This window comes from Lathyrus oleraceus, chromosome 5 (assembly GCF_024323335.1).
Source record: "Lathyrus oleraceus cultivar Zhongwan6 chromosome 5, CAAS_Psat_ZW6_1.0, whole genome shotgun sequence".
Lineage (NCBI taxonomy): Eukaryota > Viridiplantae > Streptophyta > Magnoliopsida > Fabales > Fabaceae > Lathyrus > Lathyrus oleraceus.
The window spans coordinates 469907709-469930429 of record NC_066583.1 but is presented as its reverse complement, the minus strand read 5'-3'; the positions used below and the strand labels follow the sequence as shown (position 1 = coordinate 469930429).

Sequence of the window (22721 nt, the reverse complement as noted above, 5' to 3'; positions counted from 1 at the left end):
AGAAAGGTTGTAAAGAAGTCTTCCAACAAAGTAGCTGCTGAGCACCTAGACAAATGGAGGTTTGTCACTCAAAGAAGGGTAGCAGTTGAAAGAGAATTGGGGAAAGAGACTGTTGAAGTGAAGGAAGTAATGAAGTTAATCAAGGTAGCTGGTCTTATGAAAACTGTGACTGCTCTTCCTCAATCCTATGAAGGGCTAGTCAAAGAATTCATTGTAAACATTCCTGATGAGAGTTATGGAAAAAGCAGCAGGGAGATCTGCAAAGTGATTGTTAGGTGAAAGTGTGTGAAACTTTCAGCAACCATCATCAACAAGTTCTTGGGGAGAGGAACTGATGGAGGGCTGGATCTAGAGGCCACAGATAATGAGGTTTGTAGGATGATTACAGCTGGCCAAGTTAAGGAATGGCCCGTAAGAAAACACCTTTCAGCTAGTAGACTAACTGTCAAGTATGCCATCTTGCATAAGATTGGTTCTGCAAATTGGGTACCTACTAATCACATTTCTACCATCTCCATTGCTCTAGGGAGGATCATTCATGCCATTGGAACTAAGATCAACTACAATTTTGGGAAGTTTGTGTTTGATCAAACCATCAAACATGCCTCCGCCAATGCTGTGAAGTTACCCATTACCTTTCCCTCCCTTATCTATGAGATCATCCTGAGTCAACAACCAGGAATCCTGAGTACAAGTGATATTCCTAGCAGGAGAAAAACCCCTTTGTCCATTCACTATAAGTTGTTTGAGGGAAGTCATGTCAATGATGTCATGACATCTACCAGAAGGGAGTCTACAGCTAAAGGAAGCTTGATTGACCAACTGAAAGAAACCTGCAAGGAATTGGACAATGGTATAAGGGTGGCCAAGGCCAGAAAAGAAGCTCTAGAAGTTCTCATTTGTAGCCTGGAAAGGGAAGACGTAGAAAAAGCTGGAAAAGACTCAAATACAAGATCCCAATCCAGTTCTGAAAGCTCAGAAGACTCTGAAGGTGTAGCTGAAGATGAAGATGAAGGTGAAGGAGATACTTCTTCTTCTAATTAATGGTTCCTACCTGAATTGAAGACTCGGAGGGGTGCTGGAAGGTGTGGTGGAAGTTGTTGCTGTTTGGAAGGCTGTTGTTTTTTTGTTTGTTGTGGCAGTCCTCATGATGCCTGTTATGTAATATTAAGGGCTCTTAATGAGTTCCTTGAATTTGTTCATTGTCTCAGCTTTTTGCTGTGTATAATGATATTGTGTACTTCCTGAATTTTTGTTTTAACATGCTTAATGTTATAACATCTGTTTTCACTTTCTCTGCTAGACTAATAGACATTTATTTTGTCTGATTGGTCACCTTTGGTCAATTTTGACTAAAAAGGGGGAGAAGTGCTTGATATGGAAGTTGGATGTGGCTGATCAGAAGGACAACTATTATTGAAAGAGGTGCACAGGTGAGGTGCACAGGTGTTGATGTTTTAGCAGATGTCAGTGTGACACTCTGGCTGGTACAGGTGCTGGAGTCTTCAGTAGCTGTTTCTTATGAATGCACAGATTTAGGGGGAGAAGAAGTACCCTGGTGCATTGTGCATTTGTGTGTCTTACTAGTTGCATCCATAACTAGTAATTATGATTGCTGCACAAATTTAGGGGGAGGAGAAGTACCCTTGTGCATGTGTGTATTACTAGTAGCCATAGCTAGTAATTGTTTTTGCTTCTACTGCTGATTAAACTACTGTTATGTGGTTTAACTACTGATAGTTTACCTTGTGAACAAAAAGGACAGATATATGTTTTAGCCAAAATTTGCCAAAGGGGGAGTTTGTTGATTCTAAGAGTTGGCAGCAATTTTGGTAAAACAAAGAGTGTTCACAAGATGTCATGTATGATGTCTTAACATGAGATATCCGATGTACCTGCTGGAGTTGAAGAACATGTGCAAGCAGGATTGTTTCAGAATGCCACTTACGCGATGTCTTAGCGAGCACACATCCCCTCAACCCATAGGTCAGCCGAGCTACGAAGACTCTGATTCTCATATTCAGATGAGATACGTATGCAGTGGATGCAACATCCGCGCGAGTCATTTTCATTTAACCATTTTTTTGTTTTTTTTGGCAGACAGCACAAGATAAACCCACACCCTTTAGACAAGAACTACAAAAGTGGATCCCGTAGAGTACTACGGATGCGTAGGGGTGCTAATACCTTCCCTTCGCATAACCGACTCCCGAACCCAAGATTTGGTTGCGAGACCCCGTCTTGTCCTTTCCTCTTTCAGGTTTACTTCGAGCGTTTCCTTTCCCTCATTTGGGATGAATAACGCACGGTGGCGACTCTTCTGTCATTTTCTTTCGCCGGTTGTTTTTTCGCACACTGTATTTTTCAGGTTGCGACAAGGGTTTTCAAGTTGTCCAATGTTTCTATAAAAAGCGACTCAAAAAACCTGTTTGTACACACAACCAAGACTGAGCGAAATTTAGAGAGAGAGCTAGGGTTTGTGTCTGTAGGTCATTCAAGTAATCCATTGATGATTGAATTGGACTGATTTGTCTTCTTGATCAAAGCTTTGAAGCAAGATCAAGAGTGTGTCTTCTTGATTGAAATTGTGAAGTAAATTCAAGAATATTGTAATTGAAAAGTATTTTCTTTTCACAAGGGATTGTTGTTTAAGATCACGGGTTTGTGATTGTAAGGGAAGTCAGTGGGTTCTCATATCTAAGAGTGCTTAGGTAGAAATTGCACGGGTAGAGATTAGGTGAGAAAGATTGTAACTTGGTGAAGTGTACGGATAGTCTTTGAACTAATTCTATTATAGTGAATTGCCTTCCTGGCTTGGTAGCCCTCAGACGTAGGTGAGTTGCACCGAACTGGGTTAACAATTGCTTGTGTTATTTGCTTTACCATTCTGTTTCTGTTTATCCATTGTTTATAACTAGATATCAGTGTCGTGACATTACCTTCGACATCTTATATCTGATACCAGAATTTCACGCCCTATAACGTTTGGCAGAAGAGCCTTCTTCCTTGGTTAGACGTCCTTCTCTAACCCCTTCTTCTAACCGCATCCCCATATTCACCATCTCGGTGAAGTCAGAAGGAGCGCTAGCAATCATCCGCTCATAATAGAATGAACTCATGGTCTTCAGAAAGATCTTGGTCATTTCCTTCTCTTTTAGCGGAGGCACGATCTGTGCTGCCAACTCTCGCCACCTCTGGGCATAGTCTTTGAATGTTTCCTTATCCTTCTGGGACATGGCCCTCAATTGATCCCTATCGGGAGCCATCTCCACATTATACTTGTATTGCTTGACGAAGGCCTCGCCAAGGTCATTGAAGGATCGGATGTTCGCATTGTCCAGCCCCATATACCAGCGCAGAGCGGCACCGGACAGACTGTCCTGAAAGTAGTGGATGAGCAATTGGTCGTTATCAGTCTGAGTTGACATCTTCCTAGCATACATGATCAGGTGGCTGAGAGGACAGGTGTTCCCCTTTTATTTTTCAAAGTCAGGGACCTTGAATTTCATAGGGATCTTCACATTGGGAACCAAACACAGTTCAGCAGCAGACTTGCCGAAGAGATCCTTTCCTCTAAGAGTCTTCATTTCCTTGCGAAGCTCAAGAAATTGATCATTCATAGCATCCATCTTCTCATGGACATCTGGGCCCTCAGATGGCTCAGAATGATAGATGGTGTCGTCTACCCTACGCATGGTATGCACGACTGGCGGAGGAACAGCAAGGACCGGGCTAGATGCCGACATAGAAGTAAAAGTTGGAGCAGGGCCCTCAGGCATGAAATTATGAGGCATCCCCCACGGAAACCCGATTGGCATAGAGGCTGGAGCAAAATATGCACTGGCTGCAGGCACAGTTGAGGAAACAGTCTCAGAGATGACTGTCCTCTGGGAAGGAGTTGAAGGTGTTGGAGAAGACTGGCTCTGGGCAACCAGGAATGATTCCATCAAAGCACTCAGTCTGGCGACTTCTTCTTTGAGTTCACGGTTCTCTTGCTCTATATGATCCACCAGTCTTGAAGAGTTGGCTCTAGTGTAGTACCGGTGAGTCAGCTTGTCTTCAAAATAAATGAAGAGCACAGAGTTAGACCACAAGACCAGAAGCCGGGAACAAAACCTGCTTATGCATATGATGCATGCAATGCTTGTGCATATGATTTGTTTTTAATTTCAAAGGAACTTTAGGGTTTTATTTGCAAATTTTGGAAATATTAAACATTTATCACATATGGAAATATCTCATAGCATATCATCAGGGAAAAGAAGTACAACATTGTCAATCATATACAAGAGAAAAGGAAAATAATCATCCTATGGATCCCTAGGAACAATCATCTAAAGCTCGGGACACAGGAAGATAGGATGCACGAAGTCTCTTCACCTCTTCTTCATAAGCTGCCTCCATATCTGCCTTTTCCTTGGCGAGCCGGTCATACTTCCTCTTCCAAAACTTGGAAGACTGGGGAAGTAGAGAAGTCCATGCATCATTAGGATCATCAATAACCTGATGCTCGAAGAACTCTATCAAAGCATCTTTCTCCTTAATCTGCTAAAGCAACTCTTCCCTTTCACGGATCCAGGCACGTGATAGGTCTTCGTCTCTCATCTCCTCTACTCCTTGGTTAGGGAGGGTTGAAGGTCCGGCCACAACCAAAGGTGTAGGTCTCGGATATTCGTAAGGCATGAGATACTCAGATGCTCTCTTTCTTACCCAAGCAGTGTAAGGCTCCATAGCAACACAATTCTTAGGACCCAACTCCTTCCTTCCTTTCTTATGAACCTTGTGCCAAGCGCGACCCATTCTGCCCTTCAAGCCTTGGGGATCTTTACCCTCCTAAAAGAACACACCCTCTAACAGAAAGCTATTAGGTTTATCCTTTAGGGGGAACCCAAGCTGACGACGTGCTAAAACAGGGTTGTAGTTAATCCCACCACATGTACCAAGAAGAGGCACATTGGAGAATTCACCACAAGAGTCGATAATCTGCACACCATCATACTCACGGTTATACCAAGAGATATCATCGTTAGTGAGAGACATATGTCTTGTGGACGTACGTAGACATCCCTTATTCTCCTTGAAGGCGACCGTCTGAGGTAAGTGAGAAATAAACCACTTATACAACAGAGGCAAACAACACACAATGGCACCACCACCATTTGCATTCCTCATATGTAAAGAGAAATAGGCATCACCCAACAGAGTCGAAACGAGATTAAGAGCGGAGAAGATCCTAATAGCATTCACATCCACAAACTTGTCGATGTTGGGAAATAATACCAACCCATAGATGAGAAGTACAAATATGGCTTCAAAGGCATCCTCACTCATGGCCTTCCCATAAACAGTAGCTTGAGTAATGAGGAACTCAGAAGGGAGACCTTGAATTCCACCTTTGGTAGTCATATGAGCACCAACCAGAGATTCATCTATGTGCAACATGTCAGCTATCTCTTGAGAAGTAGGAATACTCTCCAAGCCACTGAACGGCAACTGGTCCAGAATGGGTATACCCACAAGATAGGCATACTCCTCAAGGGTAGGCAAAAGTTGGAAGTCCGGAAACGTGAAGCAACGGTACAAGGGATCATAAAACTGCACCAATACGCTCGTCAACCCTTCATCCACCTGAGTAGTCAGAAGAGGAAGAAGCTTCCCAAAACGAGCTTTGAAACCCAAGGGATCTAATACATAGGATGTCAAATTCCTTAACTCTTTCAAATCTGGCTGTCTGAAGCTGTACTTCTTTGTATTCCTTCTTTGTCATTCCATGTTTGAAAATTTTGCAAATAAACCCCTTAAGTTCCTTGAAAATTTCTTTTATTATTGATGATATGGATGCAAATGAGTGCATGACTGCATGAATGCAACAATCACAAATAACCCTCCTTTCTTCACCCAATGAGCCTCTATCTCAGACTTCTTCAACTGAAGAGCTTCAGCAATAGTACTAGACCGGGGAATCTCCTCCAATCCACTAAAAGGCACTTTACTAGAAACAGGTATCCCCAAAAGATGAGAATACTCCTCCAAGGTTGGCACAAGCTGAAAATCCGGGAAAGTGAAACAATGGTAAAGAGGATCATAGAACTACACCAACACACTAAACAGTCCTTCCGCTACATCAGCAGACAAAATGGATAGAAGATTCCCATGACATTGTTTTAAGTCGAAGGGATCTAATACAAAAGATGTTAGCTTCCTTAAATCATTCAAGTCGGGACATCTGAAAATGTACTTCTTAGTGTTCCTTCGTCCATAATCCATGGTCTGAAAATATTTGCAAATGATACCTTAGTTCCTTGAAATTTTGTGTGATGAATGTTATGATGCACATTAATGCATGAATGCAACAATCACAAGTAAGGGATCACACACAAGGCAAACACGGTTCAAGGGATGAAAACAAGTCTTTGTCAAGATCAAACATCCATTTTGGTGGATTATGGTTTTCACTTTATCAACCCCCAAGTTCCATTGATATTGAGAAGACTTGATTGGATCAACTAAGAATCAAGGGTTTGTTGCAAGTCACGAGCATGAAGTCTGGGAAAGAACCATCCCAAAGGAGTAAACTAAGGATAAACCTGTAGATCATGTTCTATAATGTTCCTAGAGTCTTAATTCCATCTATCGGATAATACAGGTTAAGATTACTGACTCATCGACCTATAATATTCTCAAGAGAAACTCATCTCAGTGTAATATCGTGTAACAACTATTATCAAATTTACACCTGAATAGTTTCCGCACTACGTCCTAAATAGGCCATGATGGGTTAGGTGTTCTAAGGTCCTCAGCTTCTCAGACCCAATTAGAAGTAGTCATGCCTAACGATAAAAACATGTGTGACATTCCCAAATCCAAAGGAGTCGCCACTGAACAGATGGATCTCAAGCCAACTTGTTAAGGACTACTCCACACAAGTCAAACATGACTATACCATCCTCTTATCTTAATTGCATTCAAGTTCGGGTTAGAACTTCTCTCACCACTCAGAGATCACCAAGCACAACAAACAGATTTACACATACATATATACAAACATCACATATATACAAATATATTAACATAAAAATTAGGCTAAACCCACTGGAGACTACTCCCCAGCAGACTCGCCACTTAATTTCTGTAGCGGGAAATTCATGATCCTCAAGCTATTGACAAGCTAGAGATCAATTAACAAGAGTCGCCACTACGATTTTATTGTTTCCAAGGGAAAAGGGAAAAAATGCGAACAAAACCCAATTAGTAAGAAGTTTTCAAATAAAAACTAATAAAAATCAGAGATCACAAGTAAGGGGGTTGGTTACACAGTGGGAAGGTGTTAGCATCCAAAGTGTCCTAGATACTCCTAGGGAGCCCTTTTTGTGTACATATGTATTTTGTACAAAGTGATGTTTACAAACAAACAGAATGAGGGGATGAGAAAAGAATTGATTAATTATATATTTGTGTTTGACAATACCTTCGGTCTTGTGCCTACGTACCAACATAAAAAGGAGGAATCAAAACCTAGTAGTTCTTGCTAGAAATTTCAAAATGAGTGTGTTGGTTTTAACAAAATTTAAGTTTGAAAGGCACAAAGGCCTAAAATGGTTTGAATGGGTTAGTTCTTTTTGGTATTTTTGAAAGTTTAAGTCAAGTATGATTAAGTTTATTTACAAGTTTGATTTAAGAAAATGAGTTTGAAAAGGCAATGGCATAAGGCCAAAGTTTCTATCTTTTTTCAAAGTGGTCAAAGTTTTGAATAAAAATAGTTCACACAAAGAAGTTTTTGGAAATGGAGGGAGAGATTTTGAAATTAAAGAATTTGGGAGAAGATGAAGAGACTACCTTATGCATAAAAACTTAAAAGTTTAAAGTTGAAAAGATCTGACCAAATGGGAGCAATCCAATAGACAAGTATGTAAAGAGAAACCCAGAATTCCCTTGGACTTTTTAGATTCAAGCAACACACAAATGCACAAATATATCAATCTTGAAGAGCAAAGGCATCAAATAAAGATGGCCTCATCCAAGCTTATCCACTTCAATGATCTTCTTCAAAATAGCCCATGTAACAGATGAATTTCACAAGTCACAAGTTCAACATAACAACTTAATGATAATCAATGTTGCAGATAAATCTGGAGAGATCTTGAAAGATGTATCAGATGAATTCAAACTTGCAAGTTCTTGGTTCTTCACAAATTTGGCATTGGCCAAGTCCATTAGCAAAGGAATGTTGCCTAGATTCTAAGTCCAATTGGGGAGATCAATCAAACAAAGAAGATATACACAAAAAGCAAAATAATATCACGCAATATGGTCCAAGTGGACAAAGTGAAAATTGCATAAACATAAACAATTAGAATGATATGTATAATGACAAATGGTAATAGAACAATAAAATAAATTACATTAAAAGTAAAAGCCTGAAAGTAAAAGTTAATGGTTAGTAAGTTAATAGTTAGTTTTTTTTCCTTTTTACATTCAAGACATTCTTTGGAGAACACTCAACCCACTTGCCACAAGCATGGATCCTTGAACCAAAACATCTTCCAAAGGATGGAAAGAAGGCTTAGTTTCCAAACAATACCATGGAAGAGGAGAGGATTACAATCTCACTAACTAGAATGCTTATGCCTTTTATGTCACAAATTTAGCTCTATGTTAAGCAATCGTAATTGGACTTATGTAGAAGTCACAACTATTTGAGGTCGGGCAATAAACTTTTGGTGTTAATGCATGTTGGAGACATAATATTAAAAACTATGCTCATTAAACATACCACACACAAAAATATGCAAACAGTGTGGCCTAATCTCATCCATACTCATGTTAATCATTCAATCAACTAGCATTAAGACTTTGAGATGTCATTGGCCAATGAAAATAAATGGATGAAGAAGGGGAATTAGATAAAGAGGGAAAGGGATGAAGGAGATCACAAATTGGTCAAAGGAGGACTTTTACCAAATTAATATTATTCCTTCATTTTGGGAGATGGAATGTACCTTCCATCAATCCCCTAAATCCAATAATATTAATCTGACAAAGTCAAATCAACGTTGACCAAGGCCCAACAACAAATGAGGAACTCAAATAAGTCAATCCAAATGGTCAACACAATTTAAATGGCATTTATTCAATTAAAAATATTAAAATAATGCATTAAATTCAAATATGCTTTGTCCAAATCCTAAAATCACATCAAAACACCAAATAAATGGCCATGTGATTTATCATAGGTCAAACAAGGTCAAACGACCTTGGATAAAAAATTTCATAATTTTTGGACACTTAAAAATATTTTTAAACAAATAAAAACAAATGAAAAATCAATTAATTCATGAAAAATATTAATCATGAACCAAAAACTAAATTTTATTCAGAATATGAAAGAGAAAAATATTTGAAATTTTCTGGTGAAAGTCCCATATTTTTTGGATCAATATTAAATTTATTATGAATTATTGAAGAAAATGAAATAAATAGGAAAATTAGAAATTGCAAAAATATGTGGACCATCAGATCTCCCTCATTAAATGAGGTGGCAGATCTGATGATCCACAACGCGTGTTCCACCAATGCACGAGTCCACTGCGCTATAAACCTGGTTAGGGAGAGTTTTGAATATCAGAAGGTGTGGGAGTTCAGAAAGTAGGAACTCTCTCCATAGATTAGACTCTATAGATCTTGGGTTTTTACTCACTATGCATCAACACAAGTAGTGTGAGCAAGGTGAGTGACTCGCAGAATAGTAGGAGATAGGCTACATATCTCTTTTGTCTACCAATTGCCTCACATGAGGTCTTTACCTGCTTGGGACAAAAGTAAACAAGCACAAACATCGCCTCTTAAGGAGGACTTCAGACAGTTGCCTGGCCAAGTAACAGGCCAGGTCTTCCAGACTACATGAAGAAAAAGGATTCTACCTCAATGCAAATGCTATCAAGCAAAGCAATGCAAGTTCTCAAAGAACTATTAGCAACTAATGGTACCTGAAATCAATCAAGTAAAATCAGTATACAACTTAAATTCAAAACCAATATAAGATAAGGATCAACAGTCAACTCAAATGTGCAATGCACAAAGCTCAAAGCATATGAGATAAGCATCCTACAAAACAAACAAGTTAGTTCATGATAATCAATCAAACTTAATCAACTTGCATAAGTCTCCTTAAGGCATTTGCTTCTTAACCTGAAAAGCAAACTTAAACATGAGAAACAAGACCACTAGGACAAGCCTAGGGTCAAAATAAGATAAGAAATCCAAAACAGCAAGTGAAAGCTATCCAAAATCAAGTTCAAACAATTAAGAAACAAACCCAAGTGGTTTCATATTCATATCATTCATCATTGTCATTTCACAAACAAATTAGGTCAAGGCATGTCATATAGAACCTTAAAGAAGTCAACAGAATGATTCAATTCAAATCCAATCACAAACATTTCAATAAATCATCAAATAATTCATGATCAAACATCATCCATAACATGATAAGCATACCAAATTTCAGCTCATTTGGATCAAGGGAAGTAGGTCAATGAAAACCAGAAAGTCAAAGCAAGTTCAAGCAAACTCATACAAAGCATCAAAACATGCACCAACTTCAATAAATCATAAAACAGTGACAAAACATGATAAATGAATGGGACTAAAACCATGACAAACTTTAAGATGTCTACAATTCACATGTCAAATTTCAAGTCCATCCAATTAAGCATTAGAATTTCACAAATCAAATGAAGTCATGTATCACAAAAATTCAACAAATGACCAAACAGGGGAGAAAATTCCAACCAAATAGAAAATGCCATCAATAATTCCAGAAAAATTCGCATGTAATCTCAACATCAATAAGTATCTTCATGCAAAAATCCAGACCAATTTGAGTTCAATAAGCATGGTAATTAAAATCATGAAGTTGGACATGAATGGTGTGACACAAATTGTCACACCTTTATACAAAAAATCATATCTCATCAACCAGATATGATAAATTCACAAACTCTATACCAAAATCACCATGAACATGTCTAGTTTTAGCACAAAAAATTTCAGAGGCATTGGATTAAGTATCATCATTTCACAAGCAATTTGGCAAGGCATACACAAAATGGACAACATGAACAAACCCTAGAACATTTTAAAATCCACACGTGCAAAAAATCTGGAAAAATCACTGTAATAAACTAGAGATCATGAGGAGCATTTCACAAAAAATTCCATCAAATTTGGACAAATATTGAAGAACTTATGAATTTTTGAAGATTGGCATACAAAATGAAATAAGATAGAAAAAAGAAATTGAATTAAATGAATTAAGTAAACCGGCTGTGGCAAAATTGTAATTATAGCGTTCATTAAGTGGAACGCTGCGTTCCAATAGAAGGCGTGTCACGAAGCCGTTGGTCACATGGGAATGGAACAGTGGATTCATGCAAGGAGAAAAATCCCAGCAACCAAACACGACCTGGGTTTGAATAAATTAGGGTTTCTGCTACTGTTCATCGTGTTCATCAATCGTGATGAACTTTTTTTCCAGAATTTGGAAACACATATACCATTCAAATCAGCAAACAATGCACATCACAAATCCAACCTTGATTCTCACTAATTCAAGCTAACAAGGAAGAACAAAGCAAAACAACAAATGACCACCAAACTTCAAAACAGTGTTTCTCTCTCAATAATCAACCATTTTCCACGATTTAAGTTTCATTGTACTCAGCATGGCAAGACCTTTAATAAGCATAACACGATCTCAAAAAATAAGAGAGTCGAAAACCAACCTCTTTGGAGATGCAGTGATGAAATGATGGTTTTCTGGCCGTGGAAAGTATAAACAGAAGTTCAATGATGTCCCAGATGATGAATGGAGGAATCTTGAAAGCCCAGTTGCCTCAATTCCAGCTCCAAATTCGAACTGCCATGGAAGAAATCTCAATGCAACAGTGTTGTTCTTGGCTTTACAGTTGGGATTCTAAGCTTGCAAAGGCTTCAAAAAGGTTTGTAGATGATGGACCAAAGCTCAAGAACACGGGTTCTTTGAAGATTTTCAGAAAAAAAAACCAGTGAGGAAATGAGAGTTCTTGAGAGAAAATGAAATTTTGGTCTGGTTTGTGAATAGTGGCTAGGGTTTTTCCATCAGAAATGAGCAATATATACTCTGTTTAATGAAGCTTAAGTTTGGTTAATGAAGTGGTAATCACATTAGCTCAAATGGAAATGTTTTGGCCATATAGTGAAATTCACTTAAGTTGCATGTGCATGGCACTACAGTGCGAAATTGGGCCTAAACCATCTCCAAAATGTAATTTCTGATCATTTGCAATTGGTAAAATATATTGGAAATGGTTAATTTGAAAGTTCATTTTTCACCCCTCTCTTTTTTAATTCAATGCACTTGAAAAAGGCCATTTTGATTGGATGATTTTTTGGTGAAATGTGATGAAGGATTTGGATAGAGCATATCAAATGTGACTTGTAGCAAAAAACCTCACTCAATTTGGCCAAATGGTTTGAAAGTTATCTCACTTTGAAGTTCAAACATTTTTGAGAATGATTTGATCATAACTTGCCAACCACACATGAGAAATGAGTGTTCTTGGACTTTTTGGAAATGGGAGAACAAGATCCTCAACTTTCATGTTGGACAAAAATTCATTTGAAGCTTGTATGATGAAGTAATTTTGAGGAGAAGAACTTTCCATTTTTGGCAAATTCCAATTACAGGTCAACTTACTATTTTTGGAAATTTCTTGTCTGACTTCAAATTCTTCACTGTGGATGTTTGAAATGTTATATGAGGCTTATATGGACATGAATGAGACCTCTCAAACCAATTCCCACCATCAAATCACTGATTAAATGCACAGTTGACTACAGTTGACTTTGCTAGGATTTTGGTTGACTGAACCATGTTCTGATGAATTCCAAGCCCCTACCACTTGAGATCTTGATTCAAAATGATGTCACAACTCATATGAACTCTTATGAATTATCATGGTGCCCAAATTCTTCCAGAATGGCCACCATCTATTGCTCAATGGCTGATTTGACTGTTTTGACCTAGCTTGCTTCATCTGCAAGTAACATGGTTAGATGACAATATTTTTGTACCTTTGGTTAATAGACAGATGAAAAGCAATGATATACAAATGCAATACATGCTTGGTGATCAAGAACCACACTCACAAGATAACCCACCCACTAGGAGGGAAGCAAAGGTGCACAAAGATCCTTGAGGCAATGATATGGTATGATATGATGCTATGAGGGATCTTAGGGACAAAATTGGGGTCTTACAGATGCCCCTATTTAAGGTCACTCTAGCCGGAGAAGTGAAGTTTAGAAATCTTCATCTCGACGCGGTAGAATGGGCTTAAATAACAGTAATGACACAAATTTTGTTCCCTAAGAGACCTCATGATGCAAATGTATGTATGCAAAAGACACAAAGTCTGTGGGGATATAGTTCACACAGAAGAAAAGACGATCCGTCGGAGTAATACACTCACCAGGAACAGAGACTCTAACAAGACTCTTGTTGGGGATAGTAAAAGAAAAAGAATGCGTGAGCAGGGCACGACTTCAAGTTGGGGAAAAACAAAACTGACACAGCGTGAACAAGACACGACTCTGATTAGGGTAATAGAGAAATCAGATTGGAGACCTCACTGGGGAGTGAAGGACTCACACTGGGGAAAAGAAAATTCCAAAAGGAAAACATCCATTGGAGAGATACAAGCTGACTCCTGGGGAGAAGCAACAGGAAACTCCACTGAGGAAGCACCAAAGAATGAGGTGTTACCGGTATAAGGGTAACAAACTCAGGAAGAATGAATATCTAAGACCGGTATAAGGGTGAGAGATATCAATCAACCAAACATCTGAGAAAGACCTGGAAAAGGTACATAAACTCAGGAAAATCTGACTCCACAAGGGACCGAAGTCATAATAGGGAGCAGAAAGGAAGGAACACCAGGGATACCGAGGTATATAATAGGTGACCGACCAAAGCGTGAATTGGTATATATGCCAAAACACTCATCATCCGAAAGGAGGGCTTGAAAAAGCAAATCGACTTACAGGATGGATATTCGAATCCACAACGGGAAGACGAACCTTACTCAACTGGGGACACAAACCCAAAGAGTGCATGAGATATAATATCCATTACCGGCAAACCGTGGATAAGAAAACTCGCATGAGATATATTATCTATTACCGTCAGAACGTAGATAATAAACTCGCATGGTAAGAAACACCAGAGATACCGAAGCATATAATAGGTGATCTACCGAACACGTGAATTGGTATATATGCCAAAACACTCATCATCCGAAACACAAACTGGTTAAAGGATGGATATTCGATTCTACAAAGAATACAAATCTTGCTCAGCTGGGGAAAATCAACAAAGGATTCCAACTAAATAGCGCATGAGACATATTATTCATTACCGACAGACCGTGAATAATATACTCGAAAGGAAAAGACACCAGAGATACCGAAGTATATAATAGGTGACTAACCAAAAAGAGAGACAATCGATACCAAGCATCCAGGTAAACGAAAGACAACTCAAAGGGATAAATTGCAAGCATCCGACAATTATCCAACAACAGAGAATATTCGATTCCACAAAGGGAAATAACGAAACTTACTCGACCAGGGAAACACAAAAGGCTTCGACTGAAGAGTGCATGAGATATATTATTCATTACCGGCAGACCGGGAATAACATACTCGCATGGAAGATTATCCTCAACCGGTTACTGGGTTAATAAAGGATAAATCAACCAAAAAGAAAGGTATCGGGATACCAAACTAGGTATACAATGATGACCAATCAAAGGGAACAACAACATTACCAACACAAGGGTAAATGAAAGGAGACCCGCTGGGGATAAATTGCAAGCATCCGGCAATTATCCAACTGTACCACAAGGCACAAACTCCGCTGGGGAGAAACACCACCACTCGGGATTTACAAATACCGAAAACGGGGTAGAAGACCACAGACTCAACTGGGGATAGAAATCACCACAGGGAGACACCAACTCTGTTAGGGATAAAAACCACAACAACAGAAATCCACTTACAACCAGGACGAACCACAAAGGTTACTCTGTAAGGGGAAAAGAGATAGGACTTACAACTACCGAATACGGGGTAATAGCCATACTCTGGTGGGGATAACCATGAATTAGGGTTTACATCTACCGAATACGGGGTAGAAAACCAAAAATCTTGCCGAGGAATAAAAGGTATATAACCACCAGTTCCGCTGAAAGGGCAAAGAAAATAGGACTTACAACTACCGGTATAAGGGTAGAGGCCCAAAAAAACTCCGCTGGGGAACAACCCACTGGGAAGCACAAGACAGTTGACAAATAGCCAATCCGGAAATAATCCAAAGACAGACTGAATCAAAAGACGTCCTAATGAGGATGTAACTCAAATAGGAAAATCCATCCCGATATATATGTTGGGAGGAAACGGAAGAAATCGTCATCCACGAGGATATATCTCAGTGGGGAACTACAGAAGGACAGACAAAGGACACTTTCTGCTTATGGGGCTGACTCTATATGGAGAGATTTAACACCCGACATCTGCTAGGGGAGATCTATTGGGGATCTGCATCACCATAGCAAGGAACAATCAACAAGAGATATATGGCGAGAAATGCAACATGAATATCTGAATGTTTATGAATATGCATGAATATGCGTGATTTATGTTTGATGAATGCTGACAAAACAGACAATATCTAACACAAACAGGTCCAGGAATCAAACGCCCGGTACTATACTTCAAGGGAAAAACCAACTGGAAAGCCAATCTGCGGAGATCTATATGCTGTAAAGCATAGATCTGCGGGTACTGCTGGGAAAGCAGAGGATCAAAGATATCAGGAAACACCAAATCGCTGAGTGATGGATCAGCAAACAACCCAACCAGGGTACAGAAAGTCACAACGGGCAAAGCAGCCACCAAGACGAATCTGTTGGGGAACAAGAGAAAATCTCGAAGATCCGCAGGGGATCTCAGCATCAACTAAGAAACAAAGAGTTCTGCAACTCCAAACAACTCCAGGGAACAACCCACTGAAGGAGAAAAACATCATCCAAGTAGAACCCAACTGCATAAGCAACTCTATTGGGGAAAACTGCTGCTGGAGAAAACTGAGTCTTCAACAACACTCTGCTTGCAACTATGCTGGGGAACAACCCCATCACAAGATCTGGAGAAAGAAGATACAACCAAACCAGGAATATGAACCAAATGTCTTACCTGTTGGAGATCATGCCACCCTTGGGAGAGCACTGAGATATTCTTGAGTATCCTTTCAACCTTGTGAATATTCACTTTGTTTAAAACCACAAATTTTGAAAAATTTGATTTGGTTAAGAAACAATGATATTTTATCAATTAAAACATGCAAAACATTTGTTGAATTGAAACAAATAAGAATGCAAATAATTGGATAAAAAGCTCAAATTCATTTGATGGAATGGTAGCCTGCAAATGGCAAGACTCCATAGATCTGTACAAATTTGAAATCAATGATATATATTGGAAGAGGGCTACATTGAACATAATGATCCTTTCTCTACCAATTTGAATCTCAATGTATTCGAAGCTTCAGTTTGACGACGAATCGAGAATCCTCTAACGAAATGACAGCTGTGGAACAAAAAGTCTTGTCAGGATGCAGTTACTTGCCAAATCCCTAATTTTTGCCTAGATTGCCCTAGGGTGAGGTACTCAATCTAGCGGGATGCAAATATTTTATTTTTTCAAGTCTCTAATTTTTTCCTGGATTACCCTTGCGGGTTCTCCACCGAGACGCTCATTTTTGCCTAAGCCGCCCTTTCGGGTTTTCAACTTAGCGAGCTATTCTGTTTTTTCATTTGCATATACTTTTTTTTAAGCAAAGTATCTCTTGACTGCATCTGAATTCACAGGACGAGTGAAATCCTCCCCATCCATTGTTGTAAGCATCAAAGCTCCGCCTGAAAAGGCTCTCATAACAACATATGTGAAGGAGAATTGCGACCCAAAGCGCAGCGGAAATAAAAAAAATTTCTCCTTTAGAGATCCTTACGAATGGTCATGATCAGTGATAGAATATTTACCTCTTTTGACGGTTGAAACCTTTGGTGCAGATCTCTTGTGACAATCAAAACCTTTGATGCAAATCCACGAAGCGATCACGAACGTTGAACGATGACAACGTCTCTACTCAGTCCACACGAACGGGTTCCTTCAATCTCAGTGCTAGCTGGTACGAATGAAGGCTTTGAGTGAGAGAGAAAGAGTGAGAAAGAAAACGAAAATAATGCAACCGCAAATTTTTGCTTCTGCACAAGGGTTCTATTTATAGAACCACTTGTGTGGGCTTCAAGCTAAAAGCCCACTTAAGTGTATTTTGGCCCATATCTTATAATATGCCCAAAATCACTTAAGCCCATGGTACCTTACCATATTTCGTATTCTACTCAAGTACACCGTACCTTACGATGTTCCATAACTCACTTAAGGGCACCGTACCTTACGGTATTCCTTAGTTATCCTATCTCTCATCAATCCGTCCTTTGTGTGTGACCCTGTAGGTTTTCGCGGCGTTGGCAATCATGTATTTAACATAATAAACAGTGAGCGGTATCTAGCAACACATCACTGCTACCCAAGACACGAAAATGTCATGTGATCTGACAAAACCTTCTGTGATAATACTTATGTGTATAATTACCCTTTTGCCCTTATGTCTATATTGAACACAAGGTATAGACCGTGTCATCCTTGTCTAGTTCAATATTGGGCCCATAGACATTTATCCTGTTACGCAGGATGGGCAAATTCCATCTAGGACACTCATGTCCCTCAGCATGCTTTGTGGAGTACCCATTAACTGTCTTTATGGTTATCCAGTTACGGACAACGTTGGATCAGCAATAAAGCACTCGACTCTACATCTAGGATCCATAGTGGTTTCAGGTCGAAGAGTGGAATACACTATTATCACCATGAGAATAACTTATGACACCTTGCATAACTTTCTATATAGTATCCTCATAGTGGGTCAATCCGGTATAAATATTACTCCTAATATTCATACCTATGTTTAAGACTTGATAACTCTTTATCCATGATCCATGAGATGTGATCATCAGTCTACAAACATAATAGTCTTAATGCTTTAATGTTATCCCACTTCACACTAAAGCTCGACTACGGATACTTTAAGAATAATGTCCTTATGTTTAATGTGACCTCATGATTAAGTCATACTTGATACATTAAACAGACTAACTATTCTAGGGACTTTATTAAACAAACGTAATAAAGAAAAAGCCTTTTATTATTAATAAATAATTCGATACAAGTACCAAAAGTATTGGCCTCTAGGGCTTACACCAACAATCTCCCACTAGCACTAGAGCCAATCAGGCATACCCTTAATACCCATAGATCTAGTATGGCCATCATGCTTCTGCTGCGCAAGAGGCTTTGTCAGTGGGTCAGCAATATTGTCAAGTGTAGGTACTCTGCATATTTTCACATCTCCTCTATCTATTATCTCTCGAATGAGATGATAACGCCTAAGTATGTGTTTGGATCGTTGGTGAGATCTAGGCTCCTTGGCTTGTGCGATAGCACCATTGTTATCACAGTAGAGATCAATGGGATCCACAATGCTAGGGACTATGCCAAGTTCACTAATGAACTTTTTGATCCAAACAGCTTCCTTCGCTGCACTTGAGGCAGCAATATACTCGGCCTCGGTTGTAGAATCAGCAACTGTATCTTGCTTTGAACTTTTCCAGCTCACAGCGCCACCGTTTAAGCAAAACACATAACCAGATTGCGATCTAAAGTCATCCTTATCTGTCTGGAAGCTAGCATCGGTGTATCCAATTACAGCCAACTCTTCCTGACCTCCATATATCAAGAATGAGTCCTTAGTCCTTCTTAAATACTTAAGGATATTCTTGACAGCTACCCAGTGAGCATCACCAGGATCAGATTGGTACCTACTCGTTGCACTTAAAGCATACGAGACATCTGGTCGAGTACATAACATGGCATACATGATAGATCCTATTGCAGATGCATATGGAATCTTATTCATGCGATCCCTTTCTTCCTTAGTTAAAGGGGATTGTGTTTTTGATAGACACAGGCCATGTTGCATAGGTATGAATCCTTTCTTGGAATCATGCATATTAAAGCGTCTCAACACTTTGTCTATGTATGTACTCTGACTTAGGCCAAGCAGTTTTTGTGATCTATCTCTATAGATTCTGATTCCTAATATATAGGCTGCTTCACCTAGGTCCTTCATAGAAAAGCATTTCCCTAACCAAGACTTTACTTGTTGTAGGGTAGGGATATCGTTTCCAATGAGTAATATGTCATCTACATATAATACCAGGAAAACGATCATGCTCCCACTAACCTTCTTGTAGACACAAGGCTCATCTTCGTTCTTGATGAATCCATATTGTTTTACTGTTTCATCAAAACGAAGATTCCAGCTTCTGGAAGCTTGCTTCAATCCATAGATTGATCTTTGTAACTTACATATCTTTTGGGCTTCCTCTGGTATGTCAAATCCTTCAGGCTGTGTCATGTACACATCCTCAAGAAGATTTCCATTAAGGAAAGCAGTTTTGACATCCATCTGCCATATTTCATAATCATGATATGCAGCGATAGCAAGTAAAATCCGAACAGATTTAAGCATTGCAACTGGTGAAAAGGTTTCATCATAGTCAATCCCATGAATTTGTTTATATCCTTTTGCAACCAGTCTTGCCTTATAGGTATGTACCTTACCATCCATGTCAGTCTTCTTTTTGAAGACCCACTTGCATCCTATAGGGTTAATTCCTACAGGAGGCTCTACCAAGGTCCAAACTTGGTTTGTGTACATGGAATCCATTTCAGATTTCATGGCTTCTAGCCACTTCTCAGACTCGGGACCAGTTATGGCCTCTTGGTAGGTCACAGGCTCATCTTGATCCATGAGTAATACATCACCTTGATCAGTTATGAGATATCCATATCTCTCAGGTAGTTGACGTATCCTGCTTGACCTACGCTGGTTTTGTTCTACTTGAGCAGGTTGCTCTTCCACAACTTCTTGTGTTTCCTGCTCTAATTCCTCCATAGGTGTATCTATGCTTTGTGATTCTTGAATTTCTTCAAGCTCTACTTTCCTCCCACTGGTTCTTTTGGAAATAAAATCCTTTTCTAGGAAAACTCCAGTTCGAGCGACAAACACTTTGCCCTCAGAAGGATTGTAGAAGTAATACCCCTTTGTTTCTTTAGGATACCCCACAAATAAGCATTTGTCAGATTTGGGCTCAAGCTTAGTTGAAATTTGTCGTTTCACATAAACTTCGCAACCCCAAATCTTCATGTAAGACATATGTGGTTTCTTACCACTCCATATTTCATATGGTGTCTTGTCAACCTTCTTGGATGGAACACGGTTAAGTGTGTAAGCTGCTGTCAATAGTGCATGTCCCCAAAAGGAGTTTGGAAGATCGGCGTGACTCATCATGGATCGGACCATGTCTAACAGGGTTCGATTTCTTCTCTCAGATACACCATTCCATTGGGGTGTTCCAGGAGGAGTAAGTTGGGATAGGATCCCACACTCTTTCAGATGGTCATCAAACTCTAGGCTTAAATACTCACCACCTCGATCTGATCGAAGAGTTTTAATATTCTTACCTAGTTGGTTTTGTACTTCATTCTTGAATTCCTTGAACTTTTCAAAGGACTCTGATTTGTGTTTCATTAAATACACATAACCATATCTACTGAAATCATCAGTGAATGTGATGAAGTACTGAAAACCTCCTCTGGCTGGTATGTTCAGTGGTCCACATACATCAGTATGTATGAGGGCCAAAAGATCATTAGCTCTTTCACCTTTTCCTGTGAATGGAGATTTTGTCATCTTTCCAATTAAACAAGATCTGCATGTCTCATATGATTCATAATCAAAAGAGTCCAAGAGTCCATCTTTATGGAGTTTGGAAATGCGTTTCTCATTTATGTGGCCTAATCGACAATGCCAAAGGTAAGTTGGATTTAACTCGTTAGGTTTCATCCTTTTAGTATTAATGTTATATATAGGCATTTCGAGATCAAGGACATACAGTCCATTGCTCATTTGTGCAGTAGCATAGAATATATCATTCAAATAAATTGAGCAACAATTGTTCTTTATTATAAATGAAAAACCAAACTTGTCCAAACAAGAAATGGAAATAATATTCCTGCTAATTGCAGGTACATAATAACAGTTCTCTAACTGAATTATTAAACCACTAGGTAAAGTTAATACATAAGTTCCTACGGCTAAAGCAGCAACCTTTGCTCCATTGCCAACTCGTAGGTCAACTTCACCTTTTGCCAAATCTCTACTTCTTTTTAGCCCCTGCACATTTGTACAAATGTGAGAACCGCATCCAGTATCTAATATCCATGATGCAGAAGTAGATAAATTTATTTCAATAACAAAAATACCTGAAGTTGAAGTCTCTACTCCATTCTTCGTATCTTCCAGGTACTTTGGGCAGTTTCTCTTCCAGTGTCCGGTCTTACCGCAATGGAAGCAGGTGCCTGCCTTTGCTATGCCTCCAGTAGGCTTCAAAGCAGCAACAGTGGGTCTGGGTTTGGCAACTTCCTTGCCTTTCCCTTTATCACCCTGCTTGGTGGGCCTTTTGTTCTGTCTCTTTCCATTTCTGATCATCAGAATGGACTTCCCTTTTGTCTTCAGATTCTGTTCAGCTGTTCTTAACATGCCTAGCAGTCCAGGAAGAGATTTATCCATATCATTCATATTGAAATTTAGGACAAATTGACTGAATCTATCTGGCAACGATTGCAAGATCAAATCAGTCGCAAGTTCCTTTCCGAGGGGAAAACCCAACCTTTCAAGGTTTTCCACATACCCAATCATCTTGAGCACATGGGGACTTACATGGGCTCCCTCAGCTAACTTGCTTTGAAAAAGGGCTTTTGAAACTTCAAACCTCTCATGCCTTGCTTGCTCTTGATAGAGCAACTTCAGGTGTTCGATCATATCGAATGCTGACATGTTCTCATGTTGCTTTTGCAATTCTGAGTTCATGGTAGCTAGCATGAGACAAGCAGTTTCATTGGCATCATCGACATGCTTCTTATAAGCATCTCTTTCTGCCTTAGGTGCAGAACTAGGAGGTTCCTCTTCAGGAACAGGAGTCTCCAAGACATACAGCTTTTTATCATGTTTGAGGACAATCCTCAGGTTTCGGTGCCAATCCAGAAAATTTGTCCCAGACAATTTTTCCTTGTCAAGGATTGATCGCAAGATGTTGTTAGAGGTGTTTGTTGTCATGGTTATCTACATAAGGATTAAGAAAATATTAGTATCATTGACATATTTAATTAGGCCTTTAATCAAATATGCTCCCACTATTTTACTCAAAACAAATGACCCTCATCATTTGATTCGGAAAATCCCGTTGGAAGATTTTCTAGTGGGTCGAGATCCATATTTCACTTCGTTCTAAGTCCGCGTAGGCGGATTACACAGAACTAGGTTATTTAGGTAGGAACTCCTTCCAATTGTATCTCATACAACTCTCGAAAATTTCAGTTGGGTGAATAACTCCTTATTCCAATCCATCATATGGATCATTCCCAACTCTTGCTTCTAA

The 22721-nt window shown here is 39.2% G+C and overlaps 1 protein-coding gene across 1 annotated transcript; it reads right to left on the bottom strand.

The window, feature by feature from the left end:
* Positions 1-18484: 18484 nt before the first annotated feature.
* LOC127082765 (secreted RxLR effector protein 161-like) lies at positions 18485-19135 on the bottom strand (the record flags this gene model as incomplete). Its single annotated transcript, XM_051022997.1, has 1 exon — positions 18485-19135. A coding segment is annotated over exon 1 (651 nt), but the record flags the coding sequence as incomplete, so codon positions are not given.
* Between the last annotated feature and the right edge of the window lie 3586 nt (positions 19136-22721).